This window comes from Gymnoscopelus microlampas (assembly GCF_963454915.1).
Source record: "Gymnoscopelus microlampas genome assembly, chromosome: 11".
In the NCBI taxonomy this organism is placed as follows: domain Eukaryota; kingdom Metazoa; phylum Chordata; class Actinopteri; order Myctophiformes; family Myctophidae; genus Gymnoscopelus; species Gymnoscopelus microlampas.
In genome coordinates this window covers 26,179,817-26,206,526 of record NC_139948.1, presented here as the reverse complement: position 1 = coordinate 26,206,526, position 26,710 = coordinate 26,179,817, and the positions used below count along the sequence as shown (strand labels likewise).

The following is a 26,710-nucleotide window of genomic DNA, read 5'->3' as shown; positions in this document are numbered from 1 at the left end:
TCAGCAGTTGGAGCTGCCTCCCTGCATCCACCAGAAAGCGGGCTGAGGTGTCATTGAGAACAGTACCTTGTCACAGAGACCCTGCTGGACACATTAGGAAATGCCATCCTTATACATTTACATATCCATACATACACCATGTATTATGTACATCACATAGTTCTGTTCACTGCAATAGACAGCCATGCAACCATTTCATCACCCACCAACACTCTGTCTGTCCGTCCGTCAGTCCGTCCGTCCCTCTCTCACTCTCTCTCTCTCACACACGCACACGCACACACACACACACACACACACACACACACACACACACACACACACACACACACACACAGAGAGAGAGACACTCATCCATTCACCAACCTCTGCAGTCAAGCACCACACAACTTTATTTTTCAATTCAGCCAAATCCCTTTCAATCATCCCTGAGGGGCAGATTCTTAAACTATCTCAGTCACAGCCAGCAGCCGTTAATGTGCCATTAAACTAATTCCACTGGAGCGCTGTCTCCATGATAATTAGGTGATTAGGCTATTCAAATATTAGCATATAACATAAGCAAGATAAAGAATGTAACCTTGTTAAGATGAATGAAGTGCAAGGTTACAATCACTGTGACAACACACACAAGACATATGCTATTAGACAAAAAATATTAATTTGTGATCACATTTAATCATTATTTACTGTAGGAGCAAACTTTTTTGATACATACATACATACATACATACATACATACATACATACATACATACATACATACATACATAGTTGATTTACTTCATAATTGATTCACTGATTAATTAATTGATAGCTTAATTGATAGCTCTACCTTATTGTTTGACTCCGCCCTTCTGTCAGGGGTGGGTGTGATGGGAGGCCTCTCTGACTGTTTATTGGATGACACAGATGATGGTGGCGGGGGCGGGGCTGGAGGCTGGCCTCCGCCGTAGCTGTTGCCTCCTGATTGGTCCAGCAGGTTACTCATACTACCACTGCTTCTCAGGGTGGAGTTACTAAAGACAAAGAAGTCACAGTAACATCAGCATTTGTTCTGTGTTGAATCGCCTTTGAATCTCATTGATTTCTCAAACTTTTTAATCTCAAAGGCCAATTTTTACCTCTGGGACCCCAATATTCAATGTAAAGTCATCAGTGTTAAGTTACAGGTCCATTTGGTTCCATTTGTACACTCTCAGAGTTAAGACCAATTTATGCTTGGAGCGAAAGTGACGTCAAAACAAAGAATGTGGCGTGGAGGACGTCCGCTAACGATGTCACGTACTTTTGGAAAAATGAAAGACTGCAGACACTTCATAAAATGTTGCATATTGTTATTGGTTGGGAACACAAGGTATAAGCTCTGCTGCCACAGAGATGCAAGACACCACATTAACTGCCTGCCTTGTTTACATTTTATGGCTGTCGGCGAGTCACGACAGTAGTATGAATGCTCAAAGCTCAGAACGTAGTGAGACATTGTGCGATGTATTGGTCGACACTTGTCGCTCAAAGCATAAATTGGCCTCCTGGAGGCCCCCCCCCCCCCCCTTTTTGCGAAACACTCTTTCCCAGATGGTCAATTGATTAAATCGATTGACATTAACTGCTCCAGGTGAAAGCAAACCATTTTATTTTTAGTCACAAATGAAGCATAGCGTTAGTTCATGCAGGACACGGAAGTCGTGCACGCCAAAGCTGTAACCAGCAGTCAGTCAGCTGATGTGAACATCAGCTTTCTATTCCCCATTCACAGCCCAGCTGGTCATTACATCACACACTCATTATCCAATCACAGCTCACGCTTGAGCAAAGAGGTTCCTATAAATACGGCTTCATATTCTCTAGGTCTTTCTTGGTTGCTGAACCAATGCATTTTGCTAGCTGCTGCGAACTTCATCTGCTGCTCATCTACTGCTTTGTGCGCTGCTCTATGATATTTTGGTGCTATATGAGATGAGTCTGCTTATGATGCTGACTTTTACCACTGCTACAGCAGCCAATGCTTCTTCTATGATTGCTGCCAAACACTAATGTGCTCATAGCTTAAGCTATAGCATGCTTGCTGCCATGTAGAAATTAGGAATTGTTTGTAGCACAAAGCTAATACAGCATGCTTGCTGTCCAGACAGTAGAACCTTGATTTGTTGTAGGCTACTCTCTTCACCTTGTGGTAAGTTGAATTGTTTGTAGCTTAAAGCTAACATAACATGCTGCTGCATTTAGAAGTTTGTTTGTTTGTTATACAGCACTGCACAGTTAACATGGCATGCTGGATTCCCATGTAGAAAGCTTCAATTGTTTGTAGCTTAAAGCTAACATAGCATGCTGCTGCATTTAGAAGCTTGGTTTGTTATACAGCACTGCACAGTTAACATAGCATGCTTGCTTCCCATGTGGAAAGCTTCAATTATTTGTAGCTTAAAGCTAAAATAGCATGCTGCTGCATGTAGAATCTTTGTTGTTATACAGAACTGCACAGTTAACATAGCATGCTTCCTTCCCATGTGGAAGCTTGAATTGTTTGTAGCTTAAAGCTAACACAGCATATGCTTGCTGCCATGTAAAAGCTTTGATTTGTTTGTACAGCGCTGCAAAGTTAACACATTAGCCTTGCTCCCCATGTAGGCTACTGCCTTTTATTCCCAGCAGAAGACATTTCAGTGGTTTTAAAGAGCTTTCATCAGGTAATGAAACTTGGCTATTTTAGCATTCTTATGGCTTCAGGTATAGAAATATATGGAGCTACATTTTTTGGGCCGAAAGTTAGATTTTTTCCAAAATAAGTACTGCTTCTAAGTTCTAATGCTGTTCTGCTGAGGCACTCTTGACTCTGGGAATACCCACAATACATGGTGCAGTACCATCTAGTTGGCTCTGAAGCTTCAAGCAGAGCTTCCAACAGTTGTAGTGCTCTGCTAGCACAAATGCTTTTATAATATGTTATACTTATCAAAGCTGTTGTAGACAATCTGTGTGCAACGGGGCATAATATAAGACAAGAAGTCAAATTCAGACATGTATTCAAGCCAGGAAAGGAAATCACAGCATGTGTATCAAATCAGTGTTGCCATGTCTGCTTATTATAAGTGACTTTGGGATTGTGTTCTGTTAAGTCACTAGCAAATATTATTACTAAACAGGGTTAATGTGAAGGAACCCCAGATTCATATGTAATCATGGTGCAAAAAATGTTTAATATTCTAAACATTTGTTTTGCGACTTGTTTTTATAGACTTGGCGCTTGTTTCTCGTACAATCTGGCAACACGCCGTGGTGGTGTCACGTGACTACTCCTTTGGAGTAATCAGGAAGTCTCATACAATACAGCATGCATCTTGGGTATTGTAGTCTATGCAACTGACACAGTCATATCATGGTCAATTCAGTTCAATGCTTCCGTGTGAGAATAAGGTGAAGGCAAGGGTGTTTTCTTTCTTAACTGGTCATATGCAGGCATTATGGCAGTGTAACTGTCATGTTAAATAAGGTACACAACTATCATGGGATATTCAAGTTAATATAATCCACTCAGTGAAGCTGTTATTTCTGCATTCCTGTTCTATTCACTTAATTTATCGCTCAAGTTCAGGTAACTATTATGTGGGTGGATTAGTTTGCAGATGCTTAAATAGATAATTACTTCATAGTGGATTTAAAGTCTTGTGAAATGGGGTGATTGCTTCAACTGTAGTGGGTTGCCCTCCAGGGGGTGCCATTTAGAGGGCAAGCAAAGATTAATCTGATTCTCTGCTGCTTCAATTCTATATCAGCTTATGACTTAGATGCAGGGAACGGATTCATAGTGCATTGCAGTAATTTGCATGTTACTTCACTTTTAGCTAACCATGTCATCGTAAAGGGATATTCATTGCTTGAATTCACACTGCTTCTGTTTTGTTTATGAGCGACTGCTATTATGGTGATCCAAGGCTTTTGATGGCATGACCTAATTTCCATCACGGATGCCGGGAAGCTTCAGGTTGGGTTGATGTTAGTTCTAAAAGTGTGAGATACTGATTCTACTACTAAAAAGCTACTTATACTTGCTGCTAACATTACAGCTATAAATCATGCTTGGCTAAATGCTGCTACTATTTTATCGTGCTACTCATTCTACTGCAGTTGAGCTGCTACTACTGCTACTATGATGAGGATACTAATGTTAATCATGCTACAGGAAAAATGGGCAGACAGAGGGAGTCCTGCTGACTGAGGCACGTTATCTAGTGCATTGCTTATTTCTCACAAAAATATTTTCAGATGCATACTTTGTCTGTTAAGTACTAAAGGAAGTTACGCACTGTCTGGCCACATCTCAAGTTGGACAAAAAACACAGCAGGTGAAAGGCGGAAATCATATAATAGTCATTATTCATTGCAAGGATAAAGGGGGTTTACTTGTCTCTGACTCATACAGGTGCTGCTGGGTTAAGTTCATTGGATGGTTGCAGAAAGAAGGAAACTTATGATGATAATTGCAATTTAAAATAATTGCTTATTGCAAACAAAGTCTTAAAGATGCATTGCGGTCTGCTTATTGCAAACGGTACAGCTACAGTACTTTTCAGCTGCTTGGTTCCAGCATTCACAATGAAGCAGCAGGTTGCCGGTCTGCAGCCATGAACGCTACTACGTTCACCATGAGTGAATGAGTTAATCCAGCTGTTTGCTTACAGATCTCCACAGCGTCCAGACGAGAAGGCTTGCATGCTTGTCTTGTGTGTGTCTTTCCAAAAGTTCATCTAGGTGGTGTTCTGCATGCTTGTGGAACTTGAAGCTTTTGTGGATCGCTATCTACGTATCTGAGATTGACATCAGGCATAAGTATGCTGCTGAAAGTGTTGGCTGGGTTCCACTGCACTGATTGGGTAGTATGATTCTGTTTTGTATTGCATTTCTTTATCTGTGCGTGATGGGTAAGGTCCGCAGTATGCTTACTGCTGCATATAGTTATTACATTTTACACTCTTTAATTTAGTCTAGCTTGATTAATTAATTTCTGAGGTCTGCAGCATGCTGCTGCTACACATAGTTTCACACTTTTGTAGGATGAACTTAACATCTTAAACTCTTAAACACTGTAAATCAGACAGGGGGGGGAAAGGTGCCAACGTCATAATTTCTAACCCTAACCCTAACTAAAACCATGTTTTGTCTCTGTTCTCCATGATCCAGTATCTGCAAAGACGTCCTCTGGCGAGGCAAGACTAATGTTCTTCCTGACCGACAAGGGAAAGCCAAGGTCATGGTTCACGGCCCGGCTCTGTCTCCTCTACAAAAGATGTGGACTGCTGCGCAGCTGTATACCTCTCACTCATTTCCGCATTGCATTGGTGCAGCTACATTGGTCTAGGCTTAAACTTGAAGTTGCTGAAAAGCAATGAGTGGCATGTACTGTATGAGGAGACGGTTAAATAGAGTCTGCATTCAAAAGTGGTTGGCAATGGCATGGGTTCATTCATCAGGCTGTTGAACACATAGACGCATGCTTGCATTTGTTTAATTTAGCTTAATAATCAAATGCTGAGGAACTTCTGAAGCTCAGGATCAACATGGCTGTTTAACACACAAATGTATGCTTACATTTAAAGCTCTCCTGAAGTACAGGATCAACATGGCTGTTGAACACACAAATGTATGCTTACATTTAAAGCTCTCTTGAAGTACAGGATCAACATGGCTGTTGCACACACAAATGTATGCTTACATTTAAAGCTCTCCTGAAGTACAGGATCAACATGGCTGTTGAACACACAAATGCATGCTTGCATTTAAAGCACTCCTGAAGTACAGGATCAACATGGCTGTTGAACACACACATAGTGTATATATACGTCATTAATTGTAGGATGACCTCATTTTAAGATGCATGCTTGCATTCTTTTAGTATAGCTTAACAATCAAATGCTGAGGTCCACAGCAAGCTGCTGTTACACATAGTTAGTACACTTTATTTATCATGAATGATAAACATTAGTTATCATTCATCATAGGATGACCTCATACATATATATTTATATATATCCGATTTCTTTAAAAAGAAATAGAATGTCCTTTTCGAATCCTATTTGCGGTGCAACATAGCAGTGGGCATCGCTTTACGATACCGTCTAGGACTCCTGAGTTCAGGAATCAACAGGTTTCTGCATTCATCAGGCCTGTTGAACACATAGTCTTAAGATGCATGCTTGCATTTGTTTAGTTTAGCTTAACAATCAAATGCTGAGGAACTCCTGAAGCTCAGGAATCAACAGGGCTGTTGAACACACAAATGCATGCTTGCATTTAAAGCACTCCTGAAGTACAGGATCAACATGGCTGTTGAATACACACAGTATATATCTCATTAATTGTAGGATGACCTAATTTTAAGATGCATGCTTGCATTCTTTTAGTATAGCTTAATAATTAAATGCTGAGGTCCACAGCAAGCTTGCTGTGACACATAGTCTCTTATCACATAATTGTAGAATGACTTCAGGATGCGTGCGCATTCTATTTTAAGTCAGTAGCAGGTTGCTACTTCACATAATATAGTATGACTGATAAAGGCGTTTTTTAGGCTTGGCGTTGGCTTCCGTGTGTTGGGGGGGATTTCTGTTATGCACTCTCTGTATCCTAGCTGCCGCTCGGCTGAAACCAGAGAGTATGCATTTATTGGTTTTGGGGGATTTGCTTAAGCATTCTCTGAATATATGCTTAGCAGGCTGCTTCGACTAAATTCAGTGAATATTCTCCCAAGAGCGGAGCTTTAACGCCAAGCTTAACTGTATTCCATTTGTGGCAATAAATGGTTCTTTATCTACTAAGACGAGAGTGTTTCTGATTGAAATGAAGCATAGCGTTAGTTCATGCAGGACACGGAAGTCGTGCACGCCAAAGCTGTAACCAGCAGTCAGTCAGCTGATGTGAACATCAGCTTTCTATTCCCCATTCACAGCCCAGCTGGTCATTACATCACACACTCATTATCCAATCACAGCTCACGCTTGAGCAAAGAGGTTCCTATAAATACGGCTTCATATTCTCTAGGTCTTTCTTGGTTGCTGAACCAATGCATTTTGCTAGCTCCTCCTCCACCCCAGCCTCCACCTTTTGATTAGAGTCTGCTTAGGCTCAAATACTTGTGATTATCATGTATATCTGCTTTGTTTAGAGTCTGGCTTAGGCTCAAATACTTGTGGTTATCATGTATATCTGCTGTTTAAAATCTTTATAGGCTCAAATACTTGTGTTTATCATGTATATCTGCTAATTCTAACTAATATGTCAATGTATTGCTTATTGTTGATATTGTATCCCTATGGGGGATTTGCTTAAGCATTCTCTGAATATATGCTTAGCAGGCTGCTTCGACTAAATTCAGTGAATATTCTCCCAAGAGCGGAGCTTTAACGCCAAGCTTAACTGTATTCCATTTGTGGCAATAAATGGTTCTTTATCTACTAAGACGAGAGTGTTTCTGATTGAACAAAACAGTTTTGCTTGACTTTGTTAAAATTACACTGAGTAGCAAAATAACATAATAAAACATATGAATCAACAACCCTGGGGCATTTTGTGATCAGAACAATTCATGCTAATTACATAACATTACATAAAACACCTATTAAGACTATTGTGCCTAAGTCTAGAGCCATACATTATACATTTTTTGTCACTACTACTCCTCTCAGCAGTGGGTCACCCAAATAAATTAAATAGCTCAGAGTTATTCTTTCAGACCTGGGTTAACTGTTGACCCTGTTCACAGACGGTTTGTCCCATAATGGGGATAGCTTGGGGGCTACTGCTTATCTCGTTCACTGGTACAGTAGATGTTGACACCATGCATCTATGTACCAGAGCAAACGTTGGAACCCTGCATAACAGGCTATAGATACACACAGTAAAGTGGGGCAAAAGTATGCAACCAGACGCTGCAGATCACATGGTACCGCTAACAATTGGTACAGAAATTACATCATGCTAATAGGCAGAGAGAAAGGCATTGGACTGATGCTTGCAAATAAAAGCTAAACACAAGTACCTCAATGGTCTTTGTGTGTGCAGTATTTTGTGTTGTTGCTTTTTAACTCACAGAGCACCTGAGCACAACATGGGCATCACAAAATAAAGAAAAACATTTTTCTTTAAAGTCTCGTCTAAGGAGTTGTTCCTATATCTATATGCAGTGAGCGAGTCTCCTTTTGCCAGTTCAGCTTTATGTTTTTCGGGACCACCGCACCTGCAGCTAATTCTCACCTAAGGGACAAAGAAAGGTGCAACAGTTCTCCTATTCTTCAGTATTTTGTGTTGAAAATGTTTCATCTACTTTTCAGTCACCCATATTTTTTTATACGTGGATTTATTTTTTCTTTCAGAGAAAGATATTATTATGCTGCTGTCTAACCCAGCCTCAGTGTTACGAGATATCAGTCTACTTTCTGGACACACTGGTATGATTGTCTCTTGTAATAGCTGATGTTTTTATGGTATAGGGGTGTTTTTAATGTATGTATAGTGTTTTTTTCTTGTTGTTTGTTTTTAATGGACCCCTGAATCTACACAAATAAAGTTGATTGATTGATTGATTGATTGTAATTTGATAGAATGTAGTAATGGCCAAGCGACCACACTCTGGGACTTGACTGTGGGAGTGTACAAATGATACCAAATGGAACATTGCTCATTCATTTGGTTCCATTTTCCCACTCTCAGAGTGAGTAGAGAAGTGATTCTCAAAGTGGGGTCCATTTGGACCCTCGTGGTTCCTTGAAGGGGTTCCAAATGGACCCTTTTGGGGGTCCTTGAAATTAAAAGGTTTGATAATCACTGTAGGGTTCCCAAACTGTGGTGCGCGCACCCCTTGTGGTGCGCGAGCGCCCACCAGGGGGTGCGTGACCTGCCATCTAGGCAAACCAACCTAATTGGTTTGCCTCGATGACGCCCCGGGGGGGTGCGTCATCTAGGTCAGGATGTAATAAGGGGTGCACAGCTAAATAAGTTTGGGAACCGCTGGTATAGAGCAATGACTGGGGACTCCACAGGACATCATCTTTTGTCAGGAACATCTGCAGTTGTGTTTAAATGTCCCTCCCATTCCTCCTGCTTGGTACATTGTTGTATTAAACATGTTTTGCTCAGAAAAATAACTTTACTTGAGAGCTGAGCATAGAAGTCATGAATGTTCATGAGAGTAATGTAGTGTTTATTTATTCATATTGTTTATTTTTTTTGATGTTATGATAGCAGACCTATCCTAGTTCTTCCTCTATGGTTTCCAGAAGACAACATGCAGCTGCAAGGCCAATGACACTATTCTTCCATTTCTGTATTCAAAATTCCCCTCATTTCCAGTCGTTTCCCTTGTGTTTGGCCCCGTACTCTGCTTATGACTCTGCTTATCACCCTGCTTATGACCTGTACATCCCTGAGTCGATTATGTCTCTGTTGTGTTATTGTGTCTCTGTGAGCAGCAACAAGAAATAACACCTTGTGGTTAGAATAGCAATAACATTTTGAATCCTGTTCTTGTGTATGCATTGTGTTTCAGTGGATGTTACAGTGGAGACAGACAGGAGAGAGAGAAGATGATCTGCAACATAGATCCAATAGGATTTGAACCCAGAGCATTTGAATTATGTATGACTTTTGAATTAATTAAATATGATGTTTACCTGGAGCTGGCTGGTCTAACATCCTCCACTGGTTCCACGTATGAAGCTGGGAACCAGCCCTGACTGAGAGAGAGAGAGAGAGAGAGAGAGAGAGAGAGAGAGAGAGAGAGAGAGAGAGAGAGAGAGAGAGACAGACAGAGACAGAGAGAGGGAGTCTTTACTCAAAGTGTGGTAGCCAGACTGTCCATTTAAAATTGAGAGTGCAAAAATGGAACAGGTTTTTACTCTAGGTTTTTAAATTAACTCACTGTGTAGTAGAGACAGAGTGAGGGACTGGATGTGATAACAATTCTGAGTATATTGCATTTACAGTAACCTATTTATATAAAAAATAAGTTCTGTTGACAGAAACAGCTACAGACAGATACAGGCACAGATACACAGAACACTTTCACACACGCACGCCAAACGCACGCACGCCAAACGCACGCACGCACGCACGGACGCACGGACGCACGGACGCACGCACGCACGCACGCACGCACGCACGCACGCACGCACGCACGCACGCACGCACGCACGCAAACTTCAGTCTCCTCTCACCGAGAGCTGGACTCAGCACGTCCATACAGCCATCCGTTCCTGGCCTGGGGAACCAACACACTGACCATCTCTCCCTTGGAGAAGGGCAGCAGTGTGGAGTTGGAGCCAGGCTGGTGGACCACCAGGGCCCTCATGGGCCTACCTGCACCCTCACCTCCCAGTGACACCGCCACAGAGCTGGAGTTAGAACAGCTTCCCTGAGGAGACGGGGCTGGAAGGACAGTGAATGGCACAAAGAGACATGAGACAGCAGTGGTGGCGGCAGTACTCAGATTTCTACTACTAATGCCAAAATATAAGAATTTGAATATTGTTTTAATCTTTTTTAAATATTTTTAAATATGTTTAAATATTTTTCAATATGGTTTAATATGTTTTAATATTTTTTAATATTTTTTAATATTTTTTAATATTTTTTAATATTTTTCAACAATAGCAAAAATAGCCGATCTTCATGCTCACATGTGCTTGTAAATGCTTGTAAAGCATCTACAATATGCTTGTAAATCTGCAATTTGTTGCATTTTTTTAAACAGGGCTTAAATAGTTATTAATGCTTGTAATGCCTCATGTTTATGTTTCATAACACATCATAATTATGCACTTTGTCTATCAGTGTAAATTAATTCGGCAATGCCAAATAATTAGAAATGCTCCACGCAAAGGGGGGAGGGGAGGGGGGGGGGGTGGAGAGAGAGAGAGAGAGAGAGAGAGAGAGAGAGAGAGAGAGAGAGAGAGAGAGATACTATAAAAGGCTTAAAGGCTGATAAGGTGGGTGGGAGGAGGGAGGGTAGAATGGACCATAATTATGGAACACATTATCACCTCCAGATGAGTTCATGGAGAATGGAGAAATTAATTCAGAGTTTTTAGAATGCATGAAAGCAAAAACATTAAATGCTACAGAAGGTTATTAACTATCTCAGAGTATTTAAGCCACTATTTGCATTTTGGAAAAGGTTTCCGACACACACAAATAATGTCTACATGCATACAGCACGCGCGCGCATGCACGCACGCACACACAAATGGATATACAGCATATACAGCAAATTAAAATGAATAGGTCAATTCTCCTGAAAAACACACCCTACCTCTAGAGGGCACTCTTCCAAGAGGCTGCTCCTCTCTCTCTCTTCCTCTTCCTCTCTCTTCCTCCCTCATCCCCATCTGAACAGCAAACAGAGCAGAATTCACTCATTGATTCAAGCAGCCAACATCAGATTGATTATTTTGATTGATTGAATATTTTATTAGGCATCAATGTAAAAAAAACAGCACAAGTACAGTTAAAAACACTTTTTCTAAAAGGTCCGTCCAAAAAAGTCCTTGCGATCTTGTTTCCATTGAGGTCCTTGATATTCAATTCATAGACACATAAAGTAGCTCCAAACAGTTCAATATCATCACAAAAATACAGAAAATCAACACTATATGTACAGAGTCGTAAAAACAATGTGTGTGGGGGGGGGGGGGGGGGGGGGTCAAAGGAAGGGGGGGGGTCGTCTGATAGGGGAGAAGTGGTACTACCTCCCCCTTTGGCCTCCTGAAAGGTTAATTTTCAGGGCTGTTTTAAAGGAAGCCAGCGATCTACTTTTTTGCTGTTCATTCATCAGTCAACCAGTCAGGAAAACAGTCATCCATTTACTCACCCATTCAGAACAGGCAACCATTCACAGCAGAACTTTGCCCCACCCCATATCCAGTACGGTAGGCTACAGTACAGTCACCCATGCATAATTCAGCCAGGAAACCATCCATAACTATATAATAGCTAACTATCTTAACTATTATTTTACTGGTAGCCCTCTTCTGAGACAGAAATGGTGCCATCTTACGTATAATGAGCATAAGGACCAATTATATTGCTGAAGTGGTCCTTTAAGCCTTATTTTCTACTTATGAAAATAATGCTTAAGCCCTACTATTTTATACTTTAAAAAATAGAGAAAATAAAGCGTCGCATCAGTCACTCATCTATTTTCCCAGGCAACCAGCCATAGCGGTTATTGCCCCCCAGGGAATAACTATCCATAAATAGAGATGGAGATAAATCCCATAGACACCAAGCAAAGCAAACAAGCAATCCATTAATCCCATGATAGTTATTACAGTGCTAATATCCCTGCTGTTTACAGCTGTGACAGATCTCTATCATGGACATATCTATAGATTTGATTGGACAGGAATGAAGAGTACTTCTTCAGTTGAACTTGAACAGTACTTGAGGGCTGCAAGCAAAAGACTATTACTATATTGCAGACAGTGGTTCTCAAACATGTCAAGGACCCCCAAATTGATGTGTAATTGGTCGCAGACCCCATCTGAAAATATTTTGTGCCAGGGAAGATTTATGCTTCCAAAATAGCTACAATAGCATACAGGGGTTAAAATGGTTAAACAGATTCTTATGCTATATTCATTAATTTTGTTTGGGACCCCCTGGAACCCCCTCAAGGACCCCTGGGGTCCCCGGATCCCACCTTGAGAACCACTGGTGTTTTGTGACTGTGAGTTGTCACATGGATAAAGGTCTCAGTCATGACACAATCTTAAGTCCATGTTGTGTGATAATAGTAAGATACTAGACATGTAATTTGAGGATTTGAATAAGATTCATGTTTTAAGGGGATATTAGGCTAATTAGTTGCCAAAAGCAGAAACTGAAATGTTGAATCATTCAAAATAGCTTCATAATGGACTTCAAAGGCTGCTTATCTGAGGGTTTATTTAACCAGAACCAAACGCTTTCATTTTCTTTGATGTGGTAGTACACTTCAGCTATTGTTCATAGCCAAGCCAAATTATCTTCCATGTAATACATTAACTTTATTGTATTTACACAGCTGTGTTCGATGACGTCAATGTTCGGATTTTGTATCCTCATTGCAATATTATTTCTTCCCAGTAATCTTATCTAATCTCTCTGTCTCTCCATTTCCTGAGTGTCCTCCACTAAAACAAAATGAATGTAGGATATATCTCTTGCCAGAGGTTTAGAAGTTTCCACGGTTTGAAATAAAATTGGAACCTGACCAGTAGAGGGCACTGTGGGAGCTAAAATAATTACTGGCTGAAAATATGGAGAAGAGGTAACCAAAAATGTCCTGGAACCCACATCTATGAAGCACAACAACTGCACCTCTACAACAGTGGTTCTCAAGGAGGGAACTCCCAGCGGGGGGGGGGTTAGGAGCCTCCGAGGAACATTACCCATCAAAATGAGGAACAGTTTAAGAACTTAAGGCCCATCTACAAGCTCACGAGTGCTTGTAGATCTGATATTTTCTAATAATGTTGACACATTTTCTCTTATGGTGGTCCGTGGCATAAAATCTTTTCAAATGGGAGTCCATGGCCAAAAACATTTGGGGGAAAATGGTATGAAAATGTTTGAGAACCACAGCTCTAAAACTGCTATAGTAGCACACTACTACTACTACTACTACTACTACTACTGCTGCTGCTGCTGGACGTGTCATATGTCATGTTCGAGTTAAGGCTGGAGGCAGGTTTTCTAGCCAGCTTCACTCTTCAGTGAATGCATTAGCTTCATCTCATTCAGGGCCGCTTCTCCCTACACGCACACTACGCAGGTTGCGTGGGGCCCCGCCTACCCGCCGATCAAAGAGGCCCCCTCTCCGCCCCCTCCCTTCAGCAGAAAATAACGTGCAGTGATGTTGCTAGGTTTTCAATGTAATGGGTCCTGGGATGCAAGGGTGGTCTTTTAGATGGGTCCCAGGGACATTTTATGGGTCCCCAATTACACGTCCCCCCCCCTATCGTTTTCTTTGATCTCCAATCTCCATATCTTCTATGCGTGTGTGACTGTGTACATTATATCCTGATGCAGTGGATCTCAACCTTTTCAGGCAGCGACCCCCCAAAATAATCATATTTTAACTGGGGACCCCCCACCCTGAGGAATTAGGAGTTGAGGCACTTAATTTAGTTTGATTCAGTTCCACAGATACATATTGTGAAAATAGCAGATCTAGATCAGTGCCAACCGTTCCTGCTTTTCAAGACCGATACCGATATATATACATATATTAAAAAATCATAAATATATTTTTTCAAATGTATATGATTCTGTAGTATTAGCACACCTTATGGTAAGAAATACTAGTAGTGGGCAACAGGTGGATTTAACATACCTTTGACCAATAGAATACATTTAATCATAGAACCTTTTAATCATTATTATTATTTTATTTTGTATTATTTATGAATGTAGAATTTATTTTTACTATTTATTGTGTAGACTGAAAACACTGGCTTACAGTGGAAGTATTGGCAAATAAAGAAATAGGAATTCAAGAAATAATGAAGACAAATACTGACAATGCCTATGAACATTGGCTTGCAGTTATTGCACATAGTCAACATGCAATAATACTATTAGGCTTGTCATTGAGAAAGGAAAATAAAGTTGTCTTTTTGAGGAGAAGTGGAACCTTATAAGTCACTTTAAGTTTAGCATGAGGGAGAGGGTCTACCCTCTTCAGGGAATTAATTGTTATGATATCTCTAAGCTACAGAAAACATCCAGTTGCCTATTAAACATACACAAGACACAGACGATAGACAACCGGTTACTTACAGCTGCCATTAATTAGTGCTTTTGTTTGCCTTTGTGGTCAAATCAGGGTCAAATGCATAGGATCAACGAGCCATCGTTAACCTGCTAATGTTACACAGCTGATTGGCAACATGCATTAATCCACCACATACATCACTCTGATCTCCAAGCAAGTGGGAGAACACTCTAAAATCGGGGATTTTACTTTGGCTGGTCAATTTAAGATGACAACAGCAACAGAGATTAGTAGTAGACCTGTATGTATGATGATCAGTTATTATTCCAGACAGTGGTCTATCCAAGACGTTTTAACACGTTTAAGAGTAGGTCCTCATGCCGTCTCTCTCTCTCTCTGTGTGTGAGTAGCGTAGACTAACAGCGAGGGGCTGTGCTGCTGCTTCTGCCACACAACGCCGTTTAACCGAGTTATACTTCTCCAGTACAACGGTGTCTAACCGGAGAGTTATACTTCTCCACCAACGGTGCCTAACCGAGAGAGTCCATGTAGATCACAGCTGACAAATATTATATATTATCGGAGCTAATCGGAGCTGCGTCCCATGGACGCACTAGAGTTGTCATGAATGCGTCCTTTCGCAATATGGTGCGTCAGCGACGCAGGACGCAGGCCTACGAGCATCTCTGAACGTGCATTACTGCGTTCACATCAGTGCAGGCTGCGCAGCACACTAAAACCGAAATAAAGTAACAAAAAAAGTAACTTTATCCGCAGGAAACCTGAAAAAGAATCGCGCGCGCGAGGGACACACGCGCGTGCAGTGTCCCGTATCCGTATCCGTAGGGCCCCTGTGGAGTCTAAAGCGGCACTGATCTCATTATTATTGTTATTGCCAATGCAACAAAGTTTGACCTATTCTTTGTTTTATAGACATGAATATACAGTACAATACAAAAGTTCAGTTCAGTTCTGTAAAAGTTAAATTAGTTAATAATAATGAATAATCTCGCTTTCCAGCAGCCACAGTGCATTTGAGTTTCTATAGTTTTAACTGCCACAGGGAGTTTACATTACAAAAAAATAAAAATAAATACATAATACATTGATTTATTTTTTGTGGACTCAATGCCATTCTCTGGTGACTCAGTGGACTATGGTGTATGCCATTGACCATTCATACAATCATTTTTGCTCAGGTCAGTCTTGGGCGGAGGGCCAAGCCCCACAAGTATGACATAAGAATATCACAGCTTCTAAACATTCTCATGATGTTTGGGGAATGCCAGCATCACTCTATTGCTCATGTTTGCTATCACTTCCTCTCCCTTCTAGGCTAGCTAAGGTTGCTACTGCTGTCCGAGAGGTCAATGTATTTTATTACCGGAAGGTCTTAGGTTCACTTCACTCCCTTCCACAGCTGCCGGCATCAGTCGAACAAATGTTTTTGACTAAGACCCTGAGCCACTGCCTGCTCACTCAGGATAACGATTCTTGCTAACCTTTTTTTCTACAGTGTCATACAAAAGTAGCAAACATAGCCGATCTATAAGCTCACAATGTGTCGCATCGCGATCATCTGCTAGTTGTGCTATTTTTGAATTTGTTAATGCGAAAGTGGTTAGGTGTGTCTGTGAGTTCTACAGATATGTAACCAATGAAGGCGAGTATAACAAGAGCTTGTGACTAAATAATAACTATGCTGAATCCATTGGAACACAGATTTTTTCCCCACTCCATTTCCTGAAAAGTAACGTACTGTAAGTTTTGGACATACAAGGTTTCCACCTGACAGTGATGATATACATATCGTCGGTGTCCAGCCAGGACCAGCTAACTCCATTTTCAGTTTTTTTTTTTTTTTTTCATAAATCAAGGCTATTGAACACCCTTTAGGTCTGTGTAAAATATCAAAACATTTGAACCAATGAAAAGTATTAAAAAGCGCCTCTGACGAAAACTCCCAACTCCATTGGATCCTCAAACTGTCCGTCAAAAACAAACAACTCCCCCCTCTCCTCTACAGCGCTGCTTTTCAACAGCATGAGTAGAGCGCGTTGCGCAGTGAACGAAGAGGAGGATCACGTAAACAAGCTCTTCGTAGTCTGTTAAAACTATGCAGTGTACCTGTTTATCAAACTTAGCACTGACGCTAATGTTATGAAAACAAGTAATTATATTTCTAAAATCTATTAAGTGTTTAATGAGGAGAGCAATGTGACAAGAAGAAAGGCGTTCATAGCATTTCTGTCGCGCTATTCTTCTACCTCTTTGCAGAAGTTATTGTAATATTTAAAGTCCTGTTTATTATTGTAGGCCTATATAATAAGTGGCATGAAGCATCAGGGCATTAATTCACACGTTGTTGTGATGCATTGTGAGCTTGGAGATCCATTGTTAGCTTTTGAGAATTTGTACCCTTCAGAAACCTCTCCCTTAGCAGCGAGTGGAGCTATTGTTGTTTGGACACCTAACTCCACTTCAGCTTGATTTCTGCTCGCCTGAAACTGCTAACTCCACTTGCGCTGGGTAAAGTGTTGATTTACCCGCGATTTGGTTAAAGTGTTGATAATATAATGACACATGCAAGTATCTGACAATATATAAAGTCACTATACCAACTTTGATGAGGCAGTGTTGCTTTGTTTTAAAAATATAAGGTTTTCTTCATTTCCTGAAAAACGTATATTTTGTTTTTGCGTTTCCTGAACAATGAGCGTTTTGGAGTTAGCAGTTTCTGGCTGGACAGCAGAGATATATAATATACATGTAGGATTGATATGTAAGCTGACCATGTCGTCCATTGCAGAGCGCCCTCTGTGTTCATGTTGTCTGGTGGCGTTCACCTCCTCCCTCCAGGTATCAGTTCTCTGCTGGAGAGCACCCTCTGTCTGTCACACACGCACACGCGCGCGCACACACACACACACACACACACACACACACACACACACACACACACACACACACACACACACACACACACACACACACACACACACACACACACACACACACACACACACACACACACACACACACACACACACACACACACACACAGCATTAATTAACCCAAGAGAACATGTGTGCCATTACATGACAAACAACAAACTCTAATTTTCTCCTGATAATGTGCACCTGATAAATATATTTATGAGAAGATGAATATGCTTATGTACTTGCATGCCATAGTATAGTACAAGATGCCTCATTAATATTACTGTACAAGAGAGTGAAGCACAATAACGCCCTTTCCAGTTTAAGCACACTTTTTAGGTATTTTTACTTTACTGGAGCATTTTAAATTTTCAATACTTTTACTTCTACTCCAATACATCTCAGAGGCAAATATTGTACTTTTTACTCCACTACAATTATTTGAAAACTTTAGTTACTATAGTTACTTTGTAGATTTTGATTATTATTACAAAACCACTTCAGACCTATAAACTTTGGCAATTTGAAAATAGCAGATCTACAAGCTCACAACTCACAACGCGTTGCTTTGCTGCGCATTGTGAGCTTGTAGATCTGCTATTTTCAAAGGATTTTTTAATACATTTTAGACATTTGAAAACTTGTGAAATGGGACCCTCTGCATAATGAGTACTTTCTACTTTTGGTACTTTAGTAAGTACATTTTCATACCAATACTTTCACTCAAGTACATTTTTAATTCCGTATTATATTATTTTCTATATTGCAGTAATGATACTTTTACTTAAGTACAAAATGTAGTACTTTTTCCACCACTGGAAGTATGGTATAAGTTTGGTCTCCTAAGCCAGGTGTGCTACAGTACCTTGTTCATGAGCTGGACTATGGTCTGTGCGAGACCACAGTGTTTCTCTGCCAGGAAGCGGTATCTCCTCTCCTCCTCGTTCAGCGCCTCACTGTGGCTATCCATGAGGAACTGCACATACTCACTTCCATTCTACACACACACACACACACACACACACACACACGCGGTAAAATCCGTAACCACTTAAGCCTTTGTTGTTCGAGAAACAGTGAAAATACCAATCTACATGCTTAAAAAAGAGAACAATTTTGAAAACAGTTTAAGTATTTTGAAAATCGTCCAGAAATATTGAAACGTTTTGAAAATGTGGTTAAGATAGATAAAAAAAAACTGATTTCAGAGTTACTGTAAATGATGCTGGGGATTTGATTGTGCACAGACCTGGTTATGTCCTCTCCTCAGTTGTTTCTCCAGAGCTGTTGCCTGGCTACGGACCTCCATCTCATAGCGCCTCCTACTGCCCTGGGTGACAAGGCAAAAAATTTACTTAGTGTTTGAATTACCTAAATTATGTAGTAGATCTATTTTTTATTATCTCTGTCAAAAGCCGAAAAGTCTGGAAGGCGGGGATTATGTTTTTGCCCCTGTGTGTGTGTGCGTGTGCGTGTGCGTGTGCGTGTGCGCGCGCGCGTGTGTGTGTGTGTGTGTGTGTGTGTGTGTGTGTGTGTGTGTCTCTCTGACCGATCTGTGTGAAACTTTACATGCACACCTCCAATAGGCCACGGAATAATAACCTCCACTGCAAAATTTTCAATTCAGCCTTCACTTAACTATAACTCATGATGCAAATGGCCATCTAGGCCTCACCCATTAATGCAAGATTTTCCACCAGTTTGTGTTTTCTTCCTGTGTACAGGGGTCACCACAAGCGTGAACAGTAGCACCGTCTGGCGTACAAACTCTATTTCGCCCCACAGCTTCCTTGTGTCCTGACCCCACCAGTCACGACTGACACAGCCAGTTAGGCAACCCAGTTTGGCTGAGATCTGCGCTCCAAGGACCGCACTTTTGTTGTTTACTTATATTTATTTATTTAGTTTTCACTGGTAAATCATTTTGCTTTACAAAAATCATTTTTCTTTCACTTAAACAAAGCTCTTTATTCCCAGTGCTATTAATGAACTCAGTGGTTGCCATAATGAAAAATAAACATAACCTATCAAGGGAGAATTTGCATTTCAAAGACACCACAGCAGGCTCTCATTGTAATGATTTTTTGTTTTTTATCACAGCAGGTCTGCTCTTCATATTCCCAGAGCCCAGAATAGTTTCAATAAAACTAGTTTTATGTGAATTATATTTGCCCTATACATCCAGTTCACAAAAACAATTGTAAACTGATTATTCTGTATGATGCTTAATTTATATTACGGCGTACACCAATTTTGTGCGCCGAAAATAGTTGATCTACACGCTTGCAATGTGTCGCATCATGATGCATTGTGAGCTTGTAGAGCTTAATGGTCTCATTTGATGTCTTTATCCTCCTTCCCAAGGCCCTGACTTACTGATATGTAGTCTTTGTCCAGTCTAATGTTGTTGTCCATCTCCTGAAGAACCTCGTTGTGGAACCAGCGGAACTGTAACGAGATATGGACCATCATGTAGGAAACACGTGGGGAGCATCATACAGTATGGACGTACAGTAAAAGGTCATTATGAACATGATGAAGTGTCTGTGTGACCTACAACTCCTTCTAAATCCATGGTGAGTCTCCTCTGGTTCTCTGAGATCTGAATCAGGACATCTCCTGAAAGAGAATGTGGATATTACTATTAGGTAGTACAGTACGCCAATAATTATAACATGTAATAATATGGGTAATATCCCTCTCCTGCTCTATGTATTGCTTTTTCTGTTTAGCTTTTTCACTGTCACCCTCTCTCCCTCTTGTTGTCTCTCTGCCTCTACTATTTCTCAGTAATTTTGTCTCTCTCCTGCTGCAACTCTGTCCTCACTTCATCTCTCTACAACTCTCACTTGCTCAAACTCTCTCTTTCTCACACACACACACACACACACACACACACACACACACACACACACACACACACACACACACACACACACACACACACACACACACACTAACAGACACTAACACACAACACATCATTTACGGGATACTCTTGGCCCAACTCAAGGTGTTTACTTCCACCAAGGCAGTGAACTAAACACAGTTTGGACAGCTTTCAACCCCAACCACCAAACTTTGGTAAGGGCTCTATTAAAGTACTGGGGTTAAATGAGCAGCACAGGGCCAGCAGCCTGTCATCCTGTATTATTCATGTTCCCTGCTAGAGCCTACTGACACATGATACCCCCACCATCTCAGGAACTACAAAGCCTGAGGTATACTTTGTTACGTGCAGGTGTCACACACCAAAAATAGACAATCTACAATGCATTGTGAGCTTGTAAATCGGCTGTTTTCGGTGCACGACACCCACACGTAAATCAGGCGTAATGGCTTTTGGCTTCAGCTCACAGGATATGCGCTTAAACTTACACTGCAGGGAGATACAAGTGAAGTCATACGCTTATGCGTAGCGGTGGTGCAGAACACGCCCACGTCTCTAGCTAGTGGTGATATGGAATTAGCATAAGCTGGAGTCTTTGCGATACAATACCCAGTTAACCTGAAGCACAATTAAGAAAGGGGCTTCCACACACAAAAATGCACAAAGCGACAACACACACACACACACACACACACACACACACACACACACACACACACACACACACACACACACACACACACACACACACACACACACACACACACACACACAGGGTAAACTTTGCTCCTCATAATCTGACGAAGGTGTGTTTAGGCTAATAATCCATAAACTCACACCCAATGAACCAACATGCAATTTGAGACAAATAGATATAAAGAATGTATGTATACACAGAAATGTGTGTGGTACACATGCACGCACAGCCGCACGGATGCACACAATAAAATCCTTAGTGTTAAATGGAACCAATTAGACCCTTATTGGTTCACTTGGGTCCGTTTGTACAGTCTCAGAGTTAAATTAACACTTTTACAGTACACACACACACACACACACACACACACACACACACACACACACACACACACACACACACACACACACACACACACACACACACACACACACACACACACACACACACACACAGAAGTGCAGTACATTTAGGATGAGAGTCCTACCTATTGACCGCGAGGACATGGTGTGCAAAGCTTGCTCTCCAATCTTTGAGATTGCGTTGAAGTAGGCCTCACTAGTTACTGCAAGAGCTTAAAAATACAAACAAACACACGCACGCGCACACAAACACACGCACACACACACACACACACACACACACACACACACACACACACACACACACACACACACACACACACACACACACACACACACACACAAACACACACACACACACACACACACACACACACACACACACACACACACAGTTGATTGAATTGCAAATGTTATTCATGCAATTCACTTTGCACACACAGAAGTCTCAGCATTAAAAGCACATAAACAGACACATTAATTCAAAAGCACCTTGCAGACATGCTGTTTACAGGACCTCGCTGAATTATTGTATCAGTCATTCAAGCAGCTCTACCCATTACCATGCACTCTATCTGCAGTCTGGTAATAGCGTCTCTTTTACGGATTATTCAAGTGCAGGCATTTGCAGTAAAATCACCATTATAGACAAAAAATAGGACTTTTAAAGCCCCGTTTAACTTAGCTGTGTGCCGGTGTCACGCACCTAAAATAGCAGATCTACAAGCTCACAACACATTGCAGCACGTGTTGTGAGCTTTTAGATCTGCTATTTTAGGTGCGACACTTGCGTGCAACTAAGTATAAATAAATTACCCTTTACCTTTACTGTAAAAGCATTCTCCATTATTCTTGTTGGAGCACCATTAATTTTACACTCAATACAATCAGTGTTTCTCAAACATTTTCATGTCAAGGACCCCCAAATTGATAGGTATTTGGCCACGGTCCCCCACTGCCCACTTTGAACCACTTTCACTGTATTTAGAATTCACTTTCACATAACATCCAGGAATTTTCATCTGTTCTCTATATTCTTGATGTAGCCTATTTTGTATTAAAGGAGCTACACCATGAATTTAAAAAATAATAATAATATTTGATATCGTATTGTTTATGTCCCTCAAACGTTTTTCAAAAGGTTTGAGCCTAAATCAAGCCTCAGAAGCCTCATTCCAACTAACTTCTCTCTGGCTTATAAAGCACTTTCACCTGCAATACCACATTGTCCTGTTTGGCACGGGGCGCTATTGATCCAGTTTGTATGCATGTCATGTCCTGGTTCTGTGTGGAAAAAGTAAAAAAAAATAATAATAAAAAATTAAAAAAAAAAAAAAAAAATGAAAAAAAAATGTTTTTTTTTTTTTTTGTTTTTTTTTTTTGTGGTTAGAACTGAAAAACGGGAGGAATTGTTCCCAGACGTGACGTAGGGTGGGGGAACAAATCGGACGGACTGTTTTCAGACCAATTTACATGAAAACCACAGATAGCCTATGAAAGCCTGCATGCTCGAAGTCGGGTATTTGTTGGAACAGAAGAGAGGTGGGGGAGACCAAAAACACACAAAAATGAAGAAAAAGTTAAAATTCATGGTGTAGACCCTTTAAAACAATACTTTGTATCTCTCTCTCTAGTATGGTTTTCATATCAAGTCGATATGGTAATTCTTGTGAAATAACCTGTATTATTAAATGGCCAAAGAGATAAAAATGTGTGTAGCCTCAAGAACCGCCCCAAGCTGCGCTATTGACATTGGTCTAATTGTAGCATTTTCAAATGTTAGTTTGAGCTTTTAGCCTACTTTAATGGTTTGTACTCATATTTTCATTTTCATTTTACATCACAATCACCAATAAGCAATGGACAACTAATACAAACGCAGTTTGCCTCCCAGTGTCCGACGAATTTTCCGGCTGGAATTGCTGGATAGCGAAAATGACGTAGTTGGCTGTACTTTTTTTTATTTACCCTTGGATGGGCTCCAACGTTGGAGCCAATAGAGCAGGCTAGAGCAGGCACTTATAGTTCTATTTTAATGGAAGAAATGATAACGCATAATACAGTTTTTATTGCTGCTAAGATAGTACAATCTAAACACAAGTTGAAGGCTTTAGGTACTCTAATATTTGTCTTGGCTAGTTAATTAACCTGTCAATAAGTTATGGCTGTATAGTGTATACATGGAGGTAAAATCAACTTGTACAAGTTAAACATGTGTGCTCTAAGGTATTGGCTAAATTGGCTTGGCTGTTAACTTATGTAGATGCTATGAAGTTATAGTTGTGCATTGTAAATAAGAAGAGAAATTAAGGACTGTGGAAGTGATCTAGAACGTGCCTTGTTGGTCCAACGTTATGTTTCCAACCCAGTACAGGACTGGCTGATTTCACTAATGAACACACCTTCAACCACTGTACTGTAGGCTGGAATGAAACCTAAACACTCAGACCTTAGTGGCACAAGACTGAATACCATGTGGTGTGCTTTAAGCCAGTGGTTCTCAAAGTTGTGTCCGGGGAACCCCAGGGGGTCCTCGGAAGGGTTCATAATCACAATCAGTTTAAACACTTTAACCCTTTTTTTTAATACTTCAGCTATTCAAAGATTGCAGATCTACATGCTCACAGTGCATTGAGATGCAACACGTTGTGAGCCTGTAGATCTGACAGATCTACAAGCTCACACAATGGAAACAAGTCCCCAGGACTTTTTTGTGTTAATGTCTGGCTGTACCACGTGCTGTTTGCATTTCTGACTGATTAAGTATTCAATCAATCATTCAATCAATCAATCAATTTGGAATAATTGACCATTTCCGTTCTTCTCGTCCGTGTCAGTGTCAGGGGTCCTTCACATGAAAATGTTTGGGGAAACTCTGCCTTAAGCTTGAGTTATACTGGGTGTTGCACACTGAAATTATCTGTTCTCTAAGCTCACAACAGGTGCATGACACCACAGCGCAACTGCACGTAAGCATAAATCAACTTCACCATCTAAACAAATGTACTGAGGACTGTTTATGGCACATTGCGTCCTTGAAAACGATGGGGCTCATTAACATACCATGAAGTTATGACTGCACTCGACTCAGTAGGCAGGGAATTATGGTCTTTGAGTTGCAGGCAGTATGAGAAATAAATATGCACCACCCTCTCTTGGTTGGTGGTGCTTACATGTGTTAAATATTGATTTAGAGATAGCACTACCACATGCCATTTTAAAAGATGGGTCCGATGTGCTCATGAATGTAGACCTTAAAACATTTTAAAAGATTACATTTGTTTGCATATTTAATATGTACTAGAAATACATCACTGAAGAAGGACTTAAGAGGGTGGTGTGTGATTGTACACAGTAAAATCCATCAAAAACTGACCCTTACACAAACAATGTTATTGTGTAAGAGATACAGGCTAAACATACAGTATAGTGCAAATGGAACCAATGTTGTAGGCATTTACTGTAGATGCAGCGGTATCCTCAGCAGAGGTCTGTCTTCTACACATACAGTATTGATGTGACTGGCTCAGTGGTAGGACAGACGACAGCCAATGTTCCAATGTTCCAACGTTCTATGTGCTATATTATTAGTGTGGTTGGCGGAATAGGGCAACCAGACTATAGTACTCTTCCGACTTTATTATTCTAGATAAACTTTATTTTTACGTGCTATTTCTCCCACAGTTTTTTTTTCCCACACTCGTGCTATATGTCAAATTCACCGGCTTCACCAGGAATCGACTGCTTGTACTATGCTAAGAGATTGGTTACATACTTTAATTGATATTGATTTATTAGTGCATTAAATTTCCCCATCCACTTTAATGGGAAAATGAAAAAAATCAAATTCAAGTATTCTTTTCTCCGAAACCGTAAAACCTAGAGTAGAGTTACAAGACTTGGAGGGGAGGTTCATAGTTTATTGCCAAATTATAAAAAAAATAATTACACCAGCCCACTTTACCTTTTGGCCTATAACTTTTGAACCGTAGGTCGTAGAATCAAAAAATGGAGACCCTGTATTCCTTGGGTCATGACGCAACTCTCCATATAGGCCACGCCCATTTGCGTTTGGATAGATTTTCCGCCATTTTGAATTTTCTTCAAAACACACTTTTAGCTCCTCCTCCCACATATTTTGTCCAAATTTCACAAAAATCGGTACACATGATCTCTGGAGACATGCGATAAACATATGCGAATATGCGAGCGTTTTGATAGTTCTTACCGTTCGTCCGTAATTGGCTTCCAAAGTTAGAGGGAGGGACCCGTTTTACAAAAAAGGTTAAAAATCACGAACGAAACGTCTGGTCAATCCCAAATTTCTATCACATGTCAAGGGTGGTTCACTCAACGAATCCCCAAAAGGATTTCTACTTAGATCCATAGGGGGCGCCACAAATGCGCAAAATGTAGCCATTTGATGCAAAAACATGATTTTCCTATTCCTATTTCCTCAAATCAAAACGGCACGTGTCACGAACGCGGGATCCTATCGGCACCGAATTCAAATCGCACGTCGTGCGGCCTCCGACGGTATTCCTCCAGGCGTATTCCTCGAGTCCTGGCGGCCGCGACCCGCGACCCGCGTCGGCGCAACCGCACTTTGCAATTTCCCAGAATTGCGACACGTCTAGTATTATAATGTTCTTAGAACAAAATTCGTTATTTCCCAGTAGCAAAACACTGCTTGCCATGCCTTAGTTGTAACTGTATGGTAAATAGACACAAGGAGGAATGGGATGGCTGATTTCTTCTGTGTGCATTAATTAGCAGCTCAATGCACAACAGGTGTGGACAGGAGTTGGACAAAGGCTTCATGACAGAATCAAAGGGATGCACACATTGTGATATCTGTGGTAAGCGTAGTATATATTTCTGGGTTAATCATGGCACTTGAAAATATTAATCCTGAGAGCACAGTAAAAGCCCTAAGGTGTATTGTATAAGGAATACAGCCTGCAGCATGTGGGCTGTGACAAATACCAGCCAGGATTACAAGCCCATAACCCAGCCCATAACAGGACTGAGGTATTCCCAAAGCATTATGGACTTTGGAATAAGGTCATCAGCTT

The 26,710-nt window shown here is 40.8% G+C and overlaps 1 protein-coding gene across 1 annotated transcript in view; it reads right to left on the bottom strand.

The window, feature by feature from the left end:
- Positions 1-26,710, bottom strand: part of baiap2l2a (BAR/IMD domain containing adaptor protein 2 like 2a) — a gene marked incomplete at both ends in the record, with an annotated part of 27,971 nt that continues 1,261 nt past the window's right edge. The window contains 10 exons of the mRNA XM_084070686.1: positions 1-81; positions 836-1,019; positions 9,666-9,728; positions 10,209-10,419; positions 11,303-11,378; positions 18,552-18,683; positions 18,936-19,016; positions 20,063-20,134; positions 20,244-20,305; positions 21,761-21,847. Of these exons, the coding sequence (XP_083926812.1) occupies positions 1-81; positions 836-1,019; positions 9,666-9,728; positions 10,209-10,419; positions 11,303-11,378; positions 18,552-18,683; positions 18,936-19,016; positions 20,063-20,134; positions 20,244-20,305; positions 21,761-21,847 (1,049 nt within the window). The remainder of the gene's footprint in view (positions 82-835; positions 1,020-9,665; positions 9,729-10,208; positions 10,420-11,302; positions 11,379-18,551; positions 18,684-18,935; positions 19,017-20,062; positions 20,135-20,243; positions 20,306-21,760; positions 21,848-26,710) is intronic.